Raw genomic sequence first — 21,094 nt, 5'->3', positions numbered from 1 at the left:
TTATGATTTGATTGAATAACGTTGTAGTCATCCTTGATCTATCAAACTTTTTAAATTTATAGTCATTTTCTTCTGATATATATAAGGCCGCTCAAGTTTATTTGAGGATTGACTATTTCAAATCTATTTGATCCGAGATCTGAAAAATAAGACTAGTGATCATCCAACGTTAACAGACTCAATTATGCGGGTCATCGATCATTAGTGAGAACGAAGTTGTTTACGCATGTGATACTTTAAAGATTGAAGACTAATACACTTTCTCTTCTTGGTATTTTTTATCTTTGGGATACTACTTGTACACTTGATAAAGATCATACTTGTGAAAAAGATCAGGAAAACTGGTTAGTGGCTTTTCCTCGTATAATTGCTTGGCTAGAGCTTGCTGACCGAGATAGATTATTTATCTAATCTTTGTCTTATTATAGATATTTTTCCTAAAGCAGTTTATATAATAGAAATTATATCTCTGACCTACCTAGGTTTGGACGATACACAGTGAGGTGGTTACTAAAATAAGTTAGTCCTTTATTGTTTCGGGTTACGATCTAAAAAAGTAAAGATAGTAGAAGTTTTCACGGCAGGTGAAGCAACTTGAGATAATGTAATCTATCTTGGGATTCACGTGCGCATACCAGATTGGTTATAGTCGCAGGGATACAAAAGGAACCAAGTAACTAGGAATAGTTTACTTGGTCTCAAATATACGAAGTTGCGGTAGTCAATTTTTATAGCGGCTTACTATATAGAGTATTCAAAACTGTGGTCACGTGGTTTTTCTGCCTTGCATTTTTACTCGTTAAATTTTTTCTATATGTCATGTTATATACTTTACTTCTATATTATATTTCTTGTATTTATAACTAAAGGCACATAATCAAACTTGGTACAATACCATAGATAGTTTCACTCACGAACTTAAGCTCTTTACCAAGTTACATCTTGTTGAACTAATCTTTGGTAGTTGTTATTTCTGTAAGATTGCACAAGGCGTGTCTATAGTAGGTTGATAGAAAAAGATATTGTGGTGCACTTGGTATCATCGTTATTTCAAGAATGAACTTAGAATATACAAGAACTATTAAGCTACACAAATACAAATACAGGTTATAAAACTATTTTTCTTTCAAGATATGTGAATTTGTGCTTCGCGGATTCCAAGTGAAGTCTTTCAAAATCAAACCTTAGATCATGAAGAAATAAATTTCTCACAATAAATTTCTATGAGCGTGGCGTTTGAGTTTTATGGGCTAGTATCTCCAATTTATTGTGATCAACCAAGGATGGGTTGCTTAGGACATAAGCAATAAATTTCTTACAACCCAAGATAATTCCCAACTGCCAAATCAATTTCGCTTTCTAAGATACATGAAAAAATCATTGGAAAGAATTAGGCATGTCAACAGGGTTCTTTCCATGGTATGAATTTATAGACTATGAGAAGCATTTGTACTAAAGAAAACTTCAAACTTTCACAAAAAAATAATCATACTTTATAACTGTAGGTATTAGCTAAAGAACAACAATTCGTAAGCATGTAGAAAGTTCGCATTGAAATCCAACAAGAAAAAATGAATGATCCCAAAGATATAGATGTTATGGGTTTGGCTCATTAAGTTTTTCAGTACAAGAACTCATGGTTGAATCTTTGGAGTAAAAGAGACAAAACATGACATACTTGTAGGTTTCGAACATAAAAGGATATGTTCAAAAACTCAAATGCAAAAAATATGCATGAGAACCAAACCTTGTTAGGTTCGCAAACTAACTCTTTTAGGTTTGGGAACTCAAACACAAATAAGTCTCAGGAGCATTGCTTAATGTTAGGTTTGCGAACTCACCCTGTTGGGTCCATAAACTCAAATGCTCTAAGTCTTCAAGAGATTTTTTTTTTAATAGGTTCGCAAACTCAAATACATTAAAATCTTAGATTCTTCGTAATAGAATCGCAAATTCACTGATAGGTTTGCGAACTCAAAAGACCAAAGTTCTCAGAGAAATTATCTATAATAGGTTTGTGAATTTCTGAAATATCTAGGCTCATAAACTCAAAGACTTTATTTGACTTAAATTTTGAGTTATATAAGCTTTTGATTCACAAAAGCAAGACAAAGATTTGTGAATTCAAGTGAATGAAAATCATTAATAGTAAACTACCAAAACAATATCTTAAAAACTCAAGAATAAGTTTGTAAGCCTTAAATTTTTTCATAACACTTGTGTTTATTCTCTCAAGCTTAGTTTCAAGTTCTATAAGCAAGTACTATCTTGGAAGTTGATTCATTATACTTAAAAAGACGCTAATATGTGATATGATATTCTTTGAATTATGATAAATTATTAAAGTTCTCGATTTCGCTGTGATTGATATATATAGATAGACATATAGACATAAAGAAATGAGTACAATAGGTTCAAACTAGTCTTCATGACTTACCTCGGCAAAGCTTCTTCAAATTGATATCTTCATGTGATATTTAAACCTCCATCCGTCTTGAGTAGATTTAAAAATCCTATAATCTACTTCGTAATCTATTCCAAACCGAAGCTTACTTTAGTAGGATAATTATCAAGAAGTAGTTTTGTAACCTAAAATATGACGACATACTTGACAACCAAGATATGTTGGTGATAGAAACATTTTTGTGTCTGATATAATCTCAATTGTATATATTGTTAGTGCTCGATTTTGTATTTATTTTGGCTTTTTATGTCTTTGTAGGTGTTTTTGGAAAAATAAGATTTTGCGGCGAAATTGGCTCGAAAAGTGTTTTTTGCGTTCATGGGAGGACATTTTCTATTCAGACCCTCACTTTTGTAAAAGGGTAACCTAATTACTAAGGGTCATCCCATTTCCAGGCATCTGCTAATCACACCCCTACTCTGGATAAGGGGCAACCATCTTCAACATTCAAAAATCAGGTTTTGGCGGGAAAAAATTGTAGTTAAAGAGCAGTTTTGGCAATCGTGATTTCGAGGAGTTTGAGGTCGATTAAACCTCTGATTTTCATAGGATAGACTCCTTATGGTTCTAGGAATCTGATATGGGTGTTTTAAATCGATTAGATTGGGCTCAAACGACGGATTTTTCTCACAACAATAAAATATGGAAAGTCACGTGTGTGACCTGTTTTAGGGAATTTTAGAGTGATTAAAAAGCTGTAAACCTTCCCAAAGATTTGTATCTATCTAAGGAAGAGTTTAGAATAAAAAAGGAAAGCTCAGAAACGCGTAGAAATCCTAAAACAAGAAATTGTCGCAACTTAGCCGTGAAGGAAAGAGATTTTGGAAGATTTGGGAGAGATTTAATCGGTATTTTTGATATAAATAGATGTCTTGGGTCATATAGAAGAGGTGTCGAGAGTTTGGGAACCTAAGGAGAGCCAGAGAAGAAGAAATCAGAGCTTTACCAAACTCTGTTTCTTCTGCTGTTGCTGTTGAAGAAGAAGAACAGCTGAAGAACATTGACCCTCACTAGACAGTCGCAGAAAGTGTAGCTGTTTAACAGCTGAAGAACATTAAGCTGTTCAGGGCAGTCTTATTTCAGGGCAGTCTTAAATCAGCTACAAAGCAACAGTTCCATTATAACAACTGTTTTGCAACACCAATACACTGTTGCAAATAGTCTGTGTTATTACTTTTCACTCTTTTAATCATCTTTTGAGCAACAAACACATATTTTGAGATCATGATTAATATGAGGAGATAAACCCCAAAACTGGGATGACGGAGGAAGCCATATTTCATACATGTGGTAATTATATTTAATTCTTTTTATGACTTTTTGCATTAATTTAATCGTTTTATGATTTTTCCTTAATTAGTTGTGAAGTCGTATGATGATGTATGCTTGGTCTAAGTGCTTTTGATGCATCATGCTAGTGATTTACAGTTAATCTTTATAAAATCTACCCTGGCAAAGAATTAGAGTCAATAAACAAGAGTTATAATTGTCTAAGAATTGATTTTTGAACCACATGGTATGAGGTTTGGTGGAATCCTGAGTCTCAGTAATCTCTCGACATTGTGACAAACCTTGTGTATATATTTTCTTTATTTTTATTGTTTTCTATTATTAAGTCTGAAATTGAGTCTATACAAGTCCGAGTTGAACGAACTTTATTTACCACTTAAAAAACTACATCAATTTTTGGCGCCGCCGACGCGGATTTGTATTTAGATTTGTTTTAGATTTATTTTTATTTTTATTATTTTTTTTGTTCTTTTTTACGCGTTTTGGTATTTTTTGATTCTTTTCAGATTTGGAGCGAAGCTACAAGGAAAGAAAAGTACTATAAAAGGAAAGCATCGCCAAAGAAGGAAAGAAAAGAGGAATCTGAAAGGAGTGAAGAAGAAGATTTTGTATATAGTTATTTTTTTTATTTTTAGAAACTGTAAATAGGATTTTATTTTTGTAATTTTTCTTTTCCTTTTTGGACATTTTTATTTTTGGACTTGGACATTTTTATTTTTAAACCCTAAGGAACGGTTAAAATTAAATATCAACTGTTTGCAGGGAAGGACGACAGTTACGATACTGTCTCGGCCCCTCGGGTTCGTACACTGACATAGGAGTCGGTGGCCTGAGTCGACTTCAACGGTTCATCGTCTGTCTGGTACGGGAGGTAAGACTCTATCCACCCACGAATCCCCTGTCAGTGGGTTTTATTTTGTGTGACAACTCAACCCCTGCAGTAGAATGTCGAACTGGTATTACAATAGCCAATACAACGAATATCCGACTGAGTTTCAAAATGGACGTTACTACTTTGACCATAGTGTGAATAGTGGTTGGGAACATCAGCCTTTTGAAGATTATGGTCCATACCATGGTGAGCCCAATTACTATCCACATAGTACCGTCATATGAGCAAAATTCTTATATTTCTCCTTTAGAAGAGTCTCTCAGGAAATTAGAAGAGTCGACACGTAGGATAGCTGAGATGAATAACTTAGTTTATGACGAAAGAAAACTTTCTTTAGAGGAATCCCTCAAGCTGATAGCTGAGACGAACGAAAGAATTGCTCGAAATAATCTTAATTTTCAATACAGTGTCTCCAATAATACCCTTGAAAATGAGGATAGTTATTTGCATAATCAAGATGACGAGGATAATTGGTACACTACTTGTTGTTTAGATGAGGTTCAACCATTTTCATGTTATTATAATGATTATGATGAGGATAGTGTTGATGAAGAATTTGAAATAAATAGGCATAGTGATCAGGAATTTGCTACTCCAACTGAGCTTAATAATATTATTTCTAGTTCAAATCCAAATAATTTTAATAATTATTCACCTATTCAAAAGGACGAGGATTTGACTAGAGATACCCCCGTTTTAGACGATGTAGTATTTCCTTTTGATTACGAAGCTAATAATGGTTTAGAGGAACGAGTATATTTTGAGTCTAGCGATTTAGAAACAATAGACTTAGAAAAAGAAAATGAACTCGTCGAGATGAGTGAGGATGTACCTGACTTAGAAGAATCAATTGACCATTTTCCTGAATTAGATGACCTTGAAATTAGGGAAGTTGTGACTAATCTTTCTAGAGACACACAAAACTCTAAGTTTAGGGGTGATTATCATTCTCCTTTTCTTTATCTTTAGCTCTTACAGAGATCCCTCACTTGGGACTTGACATATGTGCCTCAACCATTTTACAAGATTATCTTCATACACGTTTTCCTGAACCTAGTGATGTCCACAAGAAATTTCAGTTATTAGAAACCCATCCTCTGGTTGATGTGGTTTACCCAGGCTATGATACCCAGATTGACTTTGTTTTCCCACCAAATATTTTTCTTCCAAAAGTGGGAATGTTTGATTTTCAAATGTGTCGAATATTAAGTTTTGAGACTAAACCTAATTACTTTAGGAGATTAGGGTCGACATACTTGTTTAAGGAAGATCACCACTCTCATTGTGGTCAGCTGTGTAAGTCAAATCTGATTGACTTAGAGGATCCTCAATTATTCGGGTTATTATTATGTACTTCTAAGTTTTTATTTGAGTTTTTCCAGACTCTAGAACCTGAACATTTGGATCTAACATATGAGGAAACGCAACCCATGAAAATATTTTATTTGGACCCAGTTATAGATCCTGAACCTGAACCACAACTAGATGTAGTTGTCTTAAACAGGAAACTAGACAAGGGTGTGTTGTATTTGTTCATTTTCTTGGCATGTTGCAGATTCCTTTTACTTGTGATAGCTCTATTTGGTTTTGATGACCCAAAGATATTTCGGCTATTACTTTATGATTTTATAAGGTGACTAATCCTTTCTTAGTCTGGCTGAAGACATTAAACTTAACACTTCTTGGGAGGTAACCCATTCTCATGCAACACGGTAATATCTTTCCTTATCTCTTTTGCTTAAAATGGTAACAGTTTCTCCTTGTTCATGCTTTTAATTTGATCTTTAGAACATTGAGGACAATGTTAGATTTAAGTTTGGGGGTATAGGAGAAACTTTTTAGTTGCACAATTAAACTCCAGAGCCTAGAAATTTATGCTTATTAAGGATGGCACTAACCAATCTAAGTGGATGGAATCATTTTGGTTGTAGGAGTTGAGGAACCAATCTGACTAGATGGCAACATCTAAAGAGTCTATTCATAAAAGCACATAGCTCAGGTGTTAGAAATAACATGATAGTTTCACCATATCTCGTTGAGTCCTTTTCACTTCTGTTTTTATTTTGTTTTGTTTTTAAACTATGTTTCTCTAAGTGATTAGGTGGGGATCACGATTCAAGTTGTTACCAATGCTAGGATGAATTAGAGTGATTGAGATACAAAAAAAAAAAAAAACCAGATCATCAGACCAACTGGAATAAATTCAATAAAGTCGACCACTGGAACCCTTGTATATGCCAGTTGTGTTGACCTAGAGTTAGGATTATCAATCACTGGTTCCCTTATATATGCCAGTGTGTTGATATTAGTCAGACTAATATCTCGGTCCATTAGGATAGGTTCATTTTGGCGGAGGCCTTCAGACAGATATGAGAAACACCGTTCACCTAGTAAACATCAAAATCATCTATGTTTTTCTATATCCATCTTCTTGATTTATCCATGTGATTAGTTTTGACTCCGGATATTGATGTTCATAGTGCGACTATCTGAGTAGAGCTTTGTCACTTCATATGAATTTTAGTATGCTTGAGTGCAAACTCGTGTACAACAATTGAAATTTCACATCAGGGTACTTCCTCCTGCAGTCAATAAGTATGCCAACCAAGGAGATTCTTTAGTGCCTTCCAAGGTTCTGTGTAGATAGCTAGGGTCTGGAGTAAAAAGGTTTTGTGGGTATACCTCTGGTAAGCCCTCCGGAGACAACACTCCACCACTAGGGACACCTAGCGGTTTAAAGGCTTATTGCATACGCTAAATGCAATCGACGATGCCTGCGACAGTGAGTTAGGATTTTATTTCTATTTTATTTTTGCTCGAAGACTAGCAAATAATAGGTTTGGGGGTATTTGATAGACACATTTTTGTGTCTAATATAATCTCAATTGTATATATTGTTAGTGCTCGATTTTGTATTTATTTTGGCTTTTTATGTCTTTGTAGGTGTTTTTGGAAAAATAAGATTTTGCGGCGAAATTGGCTCGAAAAGTGTTTTTTGCGTTCATGGGAGGACATTTGCTATTCAGACCCTCACTTTTGTAAAAGGGTAACCTAATTACTAAGGGGCATCCCATTTCCAGGCATCTGCTAATCACACCCCTACTCTGGATAAGGGGCAACCATCTTCAACATTTCAAAATCAGGTTTTAGCGGGAAAAAAGTGTAGTTAAAGAGCAGTTTTGGCAATCGTGATTTGGAGGAGTTTGAGGTCGATTAAACCTCTGATTTTCATAGGATAGACTCCTTATGGGTCTAGGAATCTGATATGGGTGTTTAAATCGATTAGATTGGGCTCAAACGACGGATTTTTCTCACAACAAGAAAATATGGAAAGTCACGTGTGTGACCTGTTTTAGGGAATTTTAGAGTGATTAAAACGCTGTAAACCTTCCCAAAGATTTGTATCTATCTAAGGAAGAGTTTAGAATAAAAATGAAAGCTCAGAAACGCGTAGAAATCCTAAAGCAAGAAATTATCGCAACTTGGCCGTGAAGAGAAGGAAAGAGATTTTGGAAGATTTGTGAGAGATTTAATCGGTATTTTTGAGATAAGTAGATTTCTTGGGTCATATAGAAGAGGTGTCGAGAGTTTGGGAACCTAAGGAGAGCCAGAGAAGAAGAAATCAGAGCTTTACCAAACTCTGTTTCTTCTGCTGAAGAAGAAGAACAGCTGAAGAACATTGACCCTCGGTAGACAGTCGCAGAAAAGTGTCATTGTTTAACAGCTGAAGAACATTAAGCTGTTCAGGGCAGTCTTATTCTAGGGTCTTAAAATCAGCGACAAAGCAACAGTTTTTCTGTAACAGTTCCATTGTAACAGCTGTTTTGCAACACCAATACACTGTTGCAAACAGTCTGTTTTATTACTTTTCACTCTTTTAATCATCTTTTGAGCAACAAACACATATTTTGAGATCATGATTAATATGAGGAGATAAACCCCAACACTGGGATGACGAAGGAAGCCATATTTCATACGTGTGGTAATTATATTTAATTCTTTTTATGACTTTTTGCATTAATTTAATCGTTTTATGATTTTTCTTATTAATTAGTTGTGAAGTCGTATGATGATGTATGCTTGGTCTAAGTGCTTTTGATGCATCATGCTAGTGATTTACAATTAATCTTTTTAAAATCTACCCTGGAAAAGAATTAGAGTCAATAAACAAGAGCTATAATTGTCTAAGAATTGATTTTTGAACCACATGGTATGAGGTCTGGTGGAATCCTGAGTCTCAGTAATCTCTCGACATTGTGACAAACCTTGTGTGTATATTTTCTTTATTTTTATTGTTTTCTATTATTAAGTCTGAAATTGAGTCTACACAAGTCTGAGTTGAACGAACTTTATTTACCACTTAAAAAACTACATCAGTTGGTTCAACCGAACATTAGGTATAACAACGCAAATCACATACCATTAAAAATCATTTTAACACGTTGAAATGACGAGGGTACCAAGTACACCACAATCCTTTTGTATTAACCTATTGTAGATACACCTTATGTAATCTTACCAAAAAAAAGACTGTCAATTATCACTTCTGTAATGACTCTACCTTCCACCGATATTTTCCCCTCCTAACCACTGCGGTTATCTGGCAATATGCGGATTTAACGGGCATCGCTGCGGGAGGTCACCCATCTCTAAATTACTCCTCCCCAGCACGCTTAACTGCAAAGCTTATTTCCAACTCGAGAACCAATTATATTGAAAATGCCTCGGTATTAGGAAATGAGAAACCATTACTTATATTCCATTCGGCGAACCCTAGCTACCTGCCGTATCTAGGGTATTACAACTTCAACGAAATGTAACTTGGTAAATAGCTTAAGTTCATGACTGAATCAGTCTATGGGATCGTATCAAGTTTGCTTAATGTACAAGTGTATATTTACTTTAATTATAAAGATAAGGAATATAATGTGGAAGCAAATTAAATCACACGACACACAAGATTTTTTTAATCAGAAAAACTGCAAAGCAAAAAAATTCCGGGAACTAGTCCAGTTTGAATACCATCGGAATTAAGCTGCTATAAAAATTGATTACCGCAACTTCGTATATTTGCGACCAAATAAACCACTTCTAGTTACCCAGTTCTTTCAATATCCCTACGGGCCTACGCATATAGACAATGAAGGCTGAAGCAGGGCCTGTTCCCCTTAGGAAGGCTAGATCCGGCTCGCACTGCCAACGCGACACGCCAAACACAAGATCATGGAGTGATATCATGTTGAACGCTCGCTACTAAAACAAACAAAGATAAAACCGGATAATATTAATGCAAGTAACATGCAAGTAACTTTAATGGTTGGTTGCTGGATTTTATGGAAAATCTTTAAATCCCATCTCTACTGCATATAGGATCAAGTTTCATTTGAATAGATTTTCCAATCTTGCTCAGTTGTGTTTAGACAAAAAAATTTTAGCTCCGCAAGGACAACAAGTAGCTCTTGGACCCTTCCTAGACTAGACGCCAGTATAAACTTTGACGCTTCCTTTGATTATAGTACTAACTGCATTGGTACTGCCATACTGGTATGGTTTTTCGAAATTATGCAGGTGCCTCCAACGGAATTGAAGGAAGCTATGCAGCACAATTACTAGACCCATAAACAGTATAATGGACTGCAGTCAAGGAAGCAATATTGTGGGCTATCTACTTAAAGCTGGAAAAGATTCACATTAATAACGCGTTTGGATACAAATCTGTTTCACAAAAAGTTAATTTTTTTATTTTTAAAAGTCGTTTTAAAATTCTAAATCCAAACAAACTTATTATTTTTTGATTTTTAGAAGTCAAAAAGTAACTTCTAACTGTGCATCCAAACATGCTATAAGGCTGGTGCTGAAATGGTGGTCAAGACTTCTTCTTCTTTTTTTTCATGGAAAGACACTAATTCCATTGAATCAACTGTTATCAAACAAATCCTATGTAAAAGCCAGCGTTTTGTTCCTTCCATATGTTTCGTTTGTTGCATGTTAGGAAAAGTAGATATCAAACTTCCCATACGTAGACCAGAGTTTCAATGGCGTGTCAGGCACACGGTCTTATTTTCCTTATTTTCAAATTTTACTTTAGTTCCAGTGCACCAAATAATCCACAAAAAGAAATGCTTAATTGAATACTAATGCAAGGTAGTTTTTTCTATAAAGAAAAGATTTTGTTCCTTTACAAGTTTTTAAAATTCTACAATTTTACTTAGATTACTCTAAATGTAATATCTTACCATTCTTACATATATTCAGTATATATATATATTCTCAACAGTTAACCACCCATTGTCCCCTATGACAGAACTGTTTATATAACCTTTATACTGTAAGTAAATATTTCCGTCATGTATGAATCTTCGAGGTTCTTCTTGTTTTCCCTCTTTTTTTTCTTCTAATTATTTGGGTTTAATTTCACTTCAGGGGCTTCGATAGTGTTGTTGTATAGTATGTCAATGGAGGTTTTTCAAGTAAAAGCATGGATTTTGCTGTTATGTGGTTCTCTACTATTTGCAGGTAAAATTCTAACGTTACTCAAAAACTTGGTTTCTGTTTTGCATGGTAACCTTATTAGAGAAAGCGCTTTCCAGAACTTTTTTCAAATTATTATTATTTTATTTTTTTTTGGTCTCACGTGAAAAGATTTATTTTAATATGAACTTCAATCCGGATTCGGCTTGGCTCGGCCATACTTCTGTAAAAAACTGTTTTACCATCTTATTTTTGGAATAAAAATTGCAACACCTTTGTGGATTCTTATTTTTTTTTGTTTCTCACGTAGATCAGAATTTGGTTGTTGCAGGTTATACAGTAGATGCTGTATCTTATGACTACTCGGCAACCATTGAGGTAATATATTGCACTCAACTTCACATATGCAAAAATGTTATTGCTTCTGCTTTAATCTGAATGTTCCTTGGTGATTCTTTCTTCAACTTTCCCAGTGTTTAAAAGAACCATTGAGACCGCAATACAATGGAGGGATTATTGTTAATCCGGAGTTCAGCCATGGCTTGGCTGGATGGTCTTCATTTGGTAGTGGTGCCATAATGCATAAAAAGTCAGAGGGTGGGAACGGCTTCATTGTCGCTCACAGTAGAAATCAATCTCATGATACTCTTTCACAGAAGCTTTATCTAGAAAAGAGGAAGCTTTACACATTTTCAGGTAAAATTTAAAATGTTTCTGCAAGTTGTGCAACTATTAGTCTTGAGTACATGAGACCGGGAGAGATTACAGATTTTTATTCTGAAATCTAAAATTTCTGGTGTTTTTTCAGCTTGGATACAAGTGAGTGAAGGAGAAGAGACAGTAGAGGCCATTTTCAAAACAACTGACGGATTTACACATGCGGGTTCCACTATTGCTCAATCTGGTTGCTGGTCCATGCTGAAAGGCGGCCTTACTGTTGATTCATCTGGTTATGCCGATCTCTACTTTCAGGTACTGCTTGTTTACCCAAATCACACCATTATTACTGCACTGTGAAAGTATGAGTAAAGAATTAGATGGTTACAGAAAAAATAAAGCGAGTTTACATGTAGTTTTACTTTATATTTGTTGTTACTTTCAGAGCAACAACACAAAAGTGGACGTATGGGTAGATAGTGTCTCATTACAACCATTCGCAGAAGAAGAATGGAGATCTCACCAAGTTGAAAGTATTGCCAAGGTATGAAAAAAATACTCCCAAAACTGCACATTGTAATTTTTCTTTTTTTGTTCATCTCCACCAGCGATTGAGATTCTAATATAAACATAGGCACGTATGAGGGAGGTAAAAGTTCATGTAACCAATTCAAAGGGTGAAATTCTTGACGGCGCAGAGATCCACTTCAGGCCAAGGCATAACAAACCAAGCTTCCCAATTGGCTCAGCTATACAGAAGGATATCCTAACAAACGGAGCCTATCAAAGCTGGTTCACATCTAGGTTCACAGTGACAGTTTTTGAGAATGAGCTGAAGTGGTATGCCACTGAAAACATGCGTGGAAAAGAGGACTACTCTGTCGCAGATGCCATGTTAGAGTTTGCAAGACAAAATGGAATACCTGTTCGAGGTCACACAATCTTATGGGATGACGCGAAGTACCAACCCTGGTGGGTAAAATCACTTTCACCTGCAGACCTCAAAGTTGCAGCAGATAGGAGGGTTCAATCTGTTGTCTCGAGATACTCAGGGAAATTTATAGGTTGGGATGTTATTAATGAAAACTTACACTTTTCATACTTCGAAAGTATGCTTGGGGTAAATGCTTCGCAAGTTTATTTCCAGAAAGCACACCATCTTGACAGAAGAACACCCATGTTCTTGAATGACTACAATACAATAGAGCGGAGTGGTGATTCGAAGGCGTCACCTGCTGAATATCTTCGTAAACTTAAAGAGATTAGAACCTTTAGATGGAATAATGGCCCAACAGGGATAGGACTAGAGGGTCATTTTGATGCACCTAATATTCCTTACATGAGAGCAGCAATTGATACTCTTGCTGCAGCACGAGTTTCCATATGGCTCACAGAAGTCGATGTACGAGACGGCCCAAATCAGGTATACCATTCATGATAATTTGAAGTGAAATCTCAAATTACGGATTTGATATTAGAGCTGAAAGGTGAAATGATAACTTTTCATTTCTTTTTAATTCAGGCACAGTACTTGGAGCAGGTCCTGAGGGAAGCGCATGCTCACCCTGCGGTGCATGGGATTCTCATGTGGGCTGCTAGGGGTCCAAATGGATGCTGGAGAATGTGTTTGACAGATGGGAATTTCAACAACCTTCCAACAGGTGATGTAGTGGACAAGCTGCTTAATGAGTGGAAACCTAAGAGCTCAAAGGGGAAAGTTGATGTGAACGGTGACTTCAAGACTTCGCTTTTCCACGGGGACTATGATGTAACGATTAGTCACCCATTTATGAATTCCACAGTGACTCAGAGCTTCAAAGTAACAGCGCCAGAAACGTCAGCACCACAAACCCTGGAGGAAACAACAACAATACTCAATGTACAAGTTGATGTATGACAAACTTTCATATTGTTCCAATTTTGACTGTACCACTTAACTATTGTTTTCAGCACCATTTGTCTGGTGAATAAACTTCTTCAATTTTGTTTTTAAGCTACTCTAAGCTTTCTTACGGTTACTCAAGCACTACGATTCTAGGAATGAGCAGTATTCTACAATATCTAGACATATGAAAGAGTGAGAACTGAGAAGAAATGACAGTTTATGGAGGAATCTAGAAAGATTTAACCGGCTTATAATAGTAGACATCAATTACTTCCTAGTCTTGTTAGGCTTTTTCTCACATAAGAACATGGCTTTCCAGTGCCTTGATATATTCTGACACACCAGTAAGCCTGGCTTTTTTGAAGAACTTATCCATAACCAATTTTTCCTCTAAGTTGCATGTTCAACATACACTGTCGTAGTTGTTGTTCAGGATGAATGTCGGAGATGAAGACTATTCAAACGCCTGACTTGATGAGTGGTGTTTATTTTTTTCCAGACATCCAAATCGGAATCATGAGAATCTACCTAGTACTGTCTATGTTTTCAACTTTAGCAATCTAAAAGTAAAATGACCCTAGAAAGGCTTTAAGTCAGACCTTCATCTCAATCAAGAAGTACAAGCCAAACTACATTCAAAGAGAAACCCAAAGAACTGAAATTCATATGAAATCAGATCTGGATGCCATATAATATGCTATATTACCATAGTGTTGTTTCATGCATTCTACACTGCAATTATTCCCCCAACACTTTCTTGTCTTCAGTTCCATTGAACATACATCCACCTATTATGTAACGGTGATATGAGTCATATCATTTTCAGAACTATTAAATGATCATCATTCTATTTTATTTCGAATACTAGTGTCAGTTGGAGGAGCCATGGAAAAAGAAGCGGAAGAATGGAAGGGATGAAAGACATGGGAATCTGAAAGCTTAAAGCAACACAAAGAGTGCCATTCTTATTAATCTGACTGTACAGTTATACATGGAATGGAGCCATAGTTTGACTAGATTCACGTTTAAGGATAACATTTGACCACCATAAAGAATTGGACAAGCTGACTCTAGCCTTTATCAAGATGTCAGTCCTATATATCCATGATGATGGTCTGCCTCTGTCCTATACTAATACCTCTTCTTAATGTTAATGGGAAGATATCTCAATAAATGAACATTATGTCTTGACCCGATCAACTAGTTTCCAAAATGTATAGATTAACAGATGGAGACAACAAGCTAATTACTCCAACAACAACAACAAAAAAGTACTCCCAGAGGTCCCAAAGCATCTAGTGCTAGATCCTAGGTTTTGTAAGCACATGCACCTCTTACAAGAATGCACCACGCAACCCCACTTAACCACTGTGTATGGGTTTCTGGAAAACCTGGTATCACTATAGATAGCATTCATGCTTACTGACCATGGTTCCATGTTAAAGCCGTATAACCAAAATGCCTATCAGTATGTAATATTGCATCCAAGTTAAGAGAATCATTTACAGCAAAATGCGTTGTGGTTGAAAGCTGAATAAAGCTTGATTCACAAGATTGGGTTTCAATTGTTACTTTGGTGTTTTGTGTGCAGAAGAACGTGTGGATGATGTATACACATGCATTAGCTTTACTTTTAATGCAAAGGTACTCATCATCCCAACGTTCTTCTGCACAGAAACAATAACCAAAAGGCAATCGAGTCCAAGCCTACGCTTGGACGAAAATATCTCAAACCATGCCAATAGCTCTAAGAATCAAGCTTTATTCAACTTTCAATTACAAGAAGAGGTACAGAAATTGTAAACTAAACGGCATGTAGTTGGTATATACGAGGAAAACAATGTTGATTTATGATAAAATTGTCATATGGTTGTAATGACTCAATAAAACAAAGGTTACTCAGTGAGCTTCTCAACAAGTTGTTGCATTTGAAGATCTTTAATAAAAAATTCAAAGTGACAATTTTTTGAAGAGTCAAATAGTTATGAAACATCCGTAGGAGCATTCCTTCAAATTCATTTGAAATCAATGATTTGGAGAGGAGTCTGTGTAAAAACACATCTAGTGGATGTCTCGCATCAATTTGCCACCTCTCCGGTGTCTGGAATCCTTTCTTGATAAATCTGATTTCGCCCTTTGTCCAAAAAAAAGGACTTTCAAATGTGATAACCCATAAAAAGGCTCCCTCGAACCCTTGTTTTATTGTGTAATCACAATCATGCGTCATTCTTTATTTACAAACCAACCTTGTTTTGCTAACGTACTTACCAGTTACAACTACATGCCATCACCAATAAAATTTAATTTACTTATCATGTAGTCAATTCATAGTCCACTAAAGACATTAAATGAACATAACCACTACATGGAGAACTTTTTATCATACTTACCAAAAAGTGCTTTCAGGTAAAACTAAAAGCACACTTAATAAGTCATTCTATTAAATAAGAAGTAGCTAATTCTAAGCCCTCCAACAGCTTCTACACTATATATGTACGTATCTCTTTGGTTCTTCTCTTAGTAGATCTCTGCAATTGCTACATGTCTCTTCCTCTCTTATTAATCAAGTAGTCACATCGTAGTCCACTAAAGTCATGAGATGGAGAACTTTATAACACACTTACCTAAAAGTCTTTTTAGCCATCAATGCACACTCAGTAAATTCTAATCCCCACAACATGCTTCTACACTATATATTCTTGGTTCCTCTACACAATAATCTCTGCATCTTCTCCTTCTCAATTACATAGCTTCTCCTCTCTTTCTGTCAATCTACATCTTTTCATTCGTGGATGCTTAGGTTGGTTGTGTAATAGTTTTCAGGTTATGGAGGTTGTTACTCTGCTTCTACTTCTATGTCCATTACTATGTGCAGGTAAATGTACATCAGTCGTTTGTAAATAACTAATCATGGTGTTTAGATAATAGTACCTTATGATCTCATACCCTTTGGAACTTTGAGTGCTTACATAGCTTATAACAGAAAGTGCAAAAGGCCGGAGCATAAATATTTATACTGTTCTGCGTTTTATTTCAGAATGATTACTTGTTTCCAGAGAAAAAAATTATTCCAAATTAGTGAAATTACACATTTTTGTTTCCTTAGTAAAGTCATATTTTTTGTGTTTATTTTCACTGGAGGGTTTTCACACACCACTCCTGGTCTCTAACAGGAGGGTATGCCTATCATACGTTTTAGCTTAAATGAAGGATTAGGTATTAAAGAACGAACTAGCTAGATTCCTGGCAGGGGTAAGTAATGGCTTCTCATGTTCTGACCCGTCTGCAGTAATTTAACGTGTCCTAGAGCTGAGGAGCGAGGATAGTAATGGGGGTTCTTACTCAACGGGATTAAAACCCACAGATTAAAGATAATCTCTTGGTCATTAAGTATTTGTAACCAACCAAACCTCACACTAACATGACGTGACCCATCAAGAACAGAAACACATAGCATAACTTTTCTCGACAAGTGACTAACTTGTCCTAGAGGTACAGTAATTTTCATGTTTTAGAATTTTAACTCTATCTCAGAACCCCAAACTATTACAAGAGTAGAATTACAGAATTTCTTAGCGCCTTGTGTAAAAATAAAAGCCAGATATTAGAGATCCAATATAGAAGTAAGAAAATTTGTATGTATATGTAACACTTAATAAAAGAATCTAACATCTCTAATTATTGGATCTGAAAGCAGGGCATGCTATTGAGGCGCTCTCCTATGACTACTCCGGTACAATGAAGGCAAGCTGAACACTCTAACTGACATTCTAAAAATTGCTTATAAGCCTGAATTGAAATGAAATAGCTTTTTATTTTAATACTTCGAACCAAATGCTTTAAATTAAATAGTAAATTATTACTTACATGAAGCAGCAACCACATGAGTAAGTCATGTACTACAACTTCTTGCATTCCTTGCTCCATTTCATTGCTTATACACTATTTACCGACTAAATTCCATCTGTTCTTCCTTTGTCCATCGTCTACTCCTCTATTAGTGCTTGGCAGAGCCTGAGAAACCTCACTATGAAGGAGGGATTATAGTCAATCCTGAATTCAACAATGGTGTAAAAGGATGGGAAGCCTTGGGGCAAGGGACAATCAAACAGCAAAGAATACATTCACTGGATAGTTTCAGGCAGAAAGTTAACCTGGAAAAAGACAAGTTGTATGCTTTATCAGGTAATACTTATATTTGGTATCAAGCACAGAAACAAGAATAATACTGTAACAGGAATAAAATCATCTGAAAACAGATAGAAAAGTGTACAACATTTAGGTTTAGCTTAATCTAGTTATCGCGTTTTTCTGGTTTACAGTGTGGTTTTTCCCTTCGCACCATGAAACATACTCACAGATACGATAACAATAGTTTCTTCTGTTACAGCTTGGGTACAGATAAGTAAAGGGAATGAAGCAGTTAGTGCTATGTTTAAGACTAAGGACGGTCAACTACTACATGCTGGAACAGTCATCGCTAAGTCTGGTTGCTGGTCAATGCTAAAGGGAGGCATCTCCACAAATACAACAAGCCACGCAGACCTTTATTTTGAGGTAATGAAATGAATTTATAAGAAAATTTTCAATTTTTGGTCAAATAACTAGAATATACGCAATTTAGGATGTCTACCTATTGGTCTTTCTCTAGACTAGTAAATGCCCTGATTTAGTCAAATTCTGTCCTGACTTTTCCTTTTGCCAATTTTCAGACTGGAAGCGCAACAGTGGAGATTTGGGTGGATAGTATCTCATTACAACCATTTAGTAAGGCACAGTGGAGAGCCCATCAAGATGCAAGCATCGAGAAGGTAAATTTGAATGTAAATCAAGGCACTAGGCAGCCTGTGCACAAAATCAGTGTATCTTTGGAAGTCCTTTAAAATAACAAAATGAATAAGGCTTTTGACTTCTGTTTCTATAGACAGAAAGGGCAACAGATGACAAATATTTTATGTTTCATTTTGATATGCTTGTAGGTACGTAAAAACAAAGTGACATTCGAAGTCGCTGATGCTGATGGAACTAAACTAGCAGGTGTTCAAGTCTTTATCAAGCAAATTAGATCAGACTTCCCATTTGGTTGTGCAATGTCAAAAAACATTCTCACAAGCATAGATTATCAGAATTGGTTCAGCTCGAGATTCAAATATACCACCTTTGCCAATGAGATGAAGTGGTACAGCAATGAGGCGAGAGGACATGGACAAGAAAATTATACTATCCCTGATGCCATGGTAGCATTTGCAAAGCAAAATAACATTTCCATCAGAGGTCACAATGTCTTCTGGGACAACCCCAAAACTCAACCTAAATGGCTAACGACACTTCCGCCCGAGGAAATAGGAAAAGCATCAGCAAGAAGAATAGACTCGGTGGTTTCTAGATACAGTGGACAACTCATTGCATGGGATGTTGTGAATGAAAACATGCATTTCTCCTTCTTTGAGGACATGCTCGGCAAAAATGCCTCAGCGATTTTCTACAATAGGGCTCACCAGCTTGATGCAACAGCAACTCTTTTTCTCAACGAGTATAATACAATTGAGAATAGCAAGGATAAGACTGCACACCCAGAAAACTACTTGAAGAAGCTTAAAGAAATTCAAGCCTACCCTGGAAATGAAAATTTACCATTTGGAATCGGGTTGCAGACCCATTTTCCTGCACTTCTACCAAACCTTGCTTACATGAGAGCTGGTATGGATATGCTAGGTTCATTAGGTTTCCCTATGTGGCTAACAGAAGTAGATGTGAACACAGGTTCAAATCAGGTATTCGCCATACTTGGTGCAAAATTGTTTACATAAACTCAACATTGCTAATATGCTAATCAAGTAACACATACCCAACTAATGGTACTAATTCCTGCTCATCTTCTATCGTTTTTTACAGGCTGCAGTCCTAGAGGAGATACTAAGGGAAGGTTACTCTAACCCATATGTCGACGGAATGATCATATTTAGTGGTCCGTATATTGACGGTTGTGGCAGAATGTGCATGACAGATCCAAATTACAAAAGCAATGAAGTAGGAGAGGTAGTGGATAAGTTACTCAAAGAATGGAAATCAGAGGAATTTGAAGCTACAACAGATATTAATGGCTATCTAGATACTTCACTTTTTCATGGAGAGTATGAAGTTACAGTCACTCATCCAATAACAAATGCTTCAAAATCTATGATTATCCATGTTTCTAAAGTAAACCCAGATGAGATTATCCATGTTAAGGTTACTTAAATGAGTGAATGTAAAACCTAAATTATATGTACGCAAAGGAAATGAGAATTTAAGTATCAGAATTGGAATAAAGTTTGTTACCTCAATATTGATAGATTTCACTTGATTACTTTGCTGCTTGTCTTTTCTCCACATAAGTACCCGATTCAATGGACCAGTGAATCAGAATTCAATCTTTGCATGTAGACACTAAGATCGAATTTACTGGTAACCTTAGAAAGATATCCACCTGAATCTCTTCAGGAAGACTTTGACAATGACTGACATTGCTCCGAAATCTGGAATTAACTATCAATAGAAAGCGAAATCAGCAGTTGTATTTTAGGGTTTTGTTAGATCTTTCTAGTTTTGGAGCAAGTGGGGTTCTGAGGAGGTGCAAGGAGCCTAGATTTGCATTTAATTAACATTCTTTTTATTTCTCAGAGATTGATTTGTTATATAAATTAAGGCATATTCAGTAACAAAGCGTCTGTAGTCCAACGGTTAGGTTAATTGCCTTCCAAGCAATAGACCCAGGTTCGACTCCCGGCTGACGCACCTTTTGCGCTTCTTTTTTTTTTCAGCCAGACTCTTGTTTTGTCTTTTGATTTCACTTTTCAACAGAAGAAATTTTTGATGGAAATGAAAATGAAATTACTCAAAACATAAGGAAAGAATATGAATGTTTTTAGTTGATCAAGGTGTTACATAGATAAGATCCAATTCAGCAACAAAAAATTTAACATTTTGGTTTGTGCAAAAACCCATCACAAAACTCCCACTCTTCTTCTTGATCTTCTCAATTTAATAGTACATGCTGCAAGAATCCTAAACAAAGATCTCGTACTACCAGTTACAGCTTCAAACACAGAGAAATACCTCTTCTCTTGCAATGCCCATAGAATTGATATGCAATCACCTAACCCAACAAAAACTTCTGAAACAATACTCATTTCTGAAATGTGCTATGAGCTCTGATCTTCTTTATATACTACGCCAGATGAAGAAGAAGAAGAAGACGAGATCTTTATAGAACAATTCAACATAATGTACTGCTGTCTCTGTATGTACATAAAGATACTTCTTTGAAATCGCGCGATATGGACTTCAAAGTTTTGATTAGTTATTGCTTGGGCGTATTGCAAAGAAATTTGTTGGCAGTTTCTAGGATGCTTCCTTTTCTTGATATTCTTTTTTTCTATGTATGAGTGTTGAC

At 35.8% G+C, this 21,094-nt stretch overlaps 2 protein-coding genes, 2 long non-coding RNA genes and 1 other non-coding gene across 6 annotated transcripts; 3 read left to right on the top strand and 2 right to left on the bottom strand.

Moving 5' to 3' along the window:
- Positions 1–10,954: 10,954 nt before the first annotated feature.
- Positions 10,955–13,718, top strand: LOC113288554 (anti-sigma-I factor RsgI6-like). Its single transcript, XM_026537633.1, has 8 exons — positions 10,955–10,974; positions 11,070–11,162; positions 11,449–11,495; positions 11,591–11,813; positions 11,926–12,089; positions 12,220–12,318; positions 12,409–13,197; positions 13,297–13,718. Exons 2-8 carry the CDS (start codon positions 11,096–11,098, stop codon positions 13,669–13,671), a joined length of 1,764 nt encoding a protein of 587 aa, XP_026393418.1. The 5' UTR covers positions 10,955–10,974; positions 11,070–11,095; the 3' UTR covers positions 13,672–13,718.
- On the bottom strand, positions 11,792–13,298 carry LOC113288556. The gene is made up of 4 exons (XR_003330656.1): positions 13,114–13,298; positions 12,866–13,017; positions 12,698–12,766; positions 11,792–12,128 (listed from the first exon to the last, which is right to left on the bottom strand). It is a non-coding gene; the product is annotated as an uncharacterized LOC113288556 (long non-coding RNA).
- On the bottom strand, positions 13,497–20,352 carry LOC113288555. Its single transcript, XR_003330655.1, has 3 exons — positions 19,981–20,352; positions 17,527–17,813; positions 13,497–13,626 (listed from the first exon to the last, which is right to left on the bottom strand). It is a non-coding gene; the product is annotated as an uncharacterized LOC113288555 (long non-coding RNA).
- Positions 16,400–19,993, top strand: LOC113288553 (anti-sigma-I factor RsgI6-like). 2 transcript variants are annotated; one of them, XM_026537632.1, is made up of 7 exons: positions 16,400–16,534; positions 17,357–17,403; positions 17,661–17,844; positions 18,050–18,216; positions 18,372–18,470; positions 18,639–19,433; positions 19,555–19,993. In XM_026537632.1, exons 1-7 carry the CDS (start codon positions 16,486–16,488, stop codon positions 19,897–19,899), a joined length of 1,686 nt encoding a protein of 561 aa, XP_026393417.1. In that variant the 5' UTR covers positions 16,400–16,485; the 3' UTR covers positions 19,900–19,993. The 2 variants fall into 2 exon arrangements, with proteins under 2 accessions (XP_026393417.1, XP_026393416.1); XM_026537631.1 differs by having other exon boundaries at positions 17,354–17,403.
- Positions 20,353–20,364: 12 nt separating the features above from the next.
- Positions 20,365–20,436, top strand: TRNAG-UCC. Its single transcript has one exon. It is a non-coding gene; the product is annotated as a tRNA-Gly (tRNA).
- Positions 20,437–21,094: the final 658 nt, after the last annotated feature.

Source organism: Papaver somniferum, chromosome 6 (assembly GCF_003573695.1).
Source record: "Papaver somniferum cultivar HN1 chromosome 6, ASM357369v1, whole genome shotgun sequence".
NCBI lineage: Eukaryota > Viridiplantae > Streptophyta > Magnoliopsida > Ranunculales > Papaveraceae > Papaver > Papaver somniferum.
Note: the sequence above shows the minus strand (reverse complement) of the source record. Positions and strands in the feature narration are given on the sequence as shown.

Excerpts from the sequence above, each read along its gene's own strand:
- LOC113288554 (XM_026537633.1), top strand. The coding sequence starts at position 11,096 with ATGTCAATGGAGGTTTTTCAAGTAAAAGCATGGATTTTGCTGTTATGT. Across the intron at positions 11,163-11,448 it reads TGGTTCTCTACTATTTGCAG|GTTATACAGTAGATGCTGTA; the intron begins GTAAAATTCTAA and ends TGGTTGTTGCAG. Across the intron at positions 13,198-13,296 it reads TACGAGACGGCCCAAATCAG|GCACAGTACTTGGAGCAGGT; the intron begins GTATACCATTCA and ends TTTTTAATTCAG.
- LOC113288553 (XM_026537631.1), top strand. The coding sequence starts at position 16,486 with ATGGAGGTTGTTACTCTGCTTCTACTTCTATGTCCATTACTATGTGCA. Across the intron at positions 16,535-17,353 it reads ATGTCCATTACTATGTGCAG|CAGGGCATGCTATTGAGGCG; the intron begins GTAAATGTACAT and ends TGGATCTGAAAG. Across the intron at positions 18,471-18,638 it reads AAGATGCAAGCATCGAGAAG|GTACGTAAAAACAAAGTGAC; the intron begins GTAAATTTGAAT and ends ATATGCTTGTAG.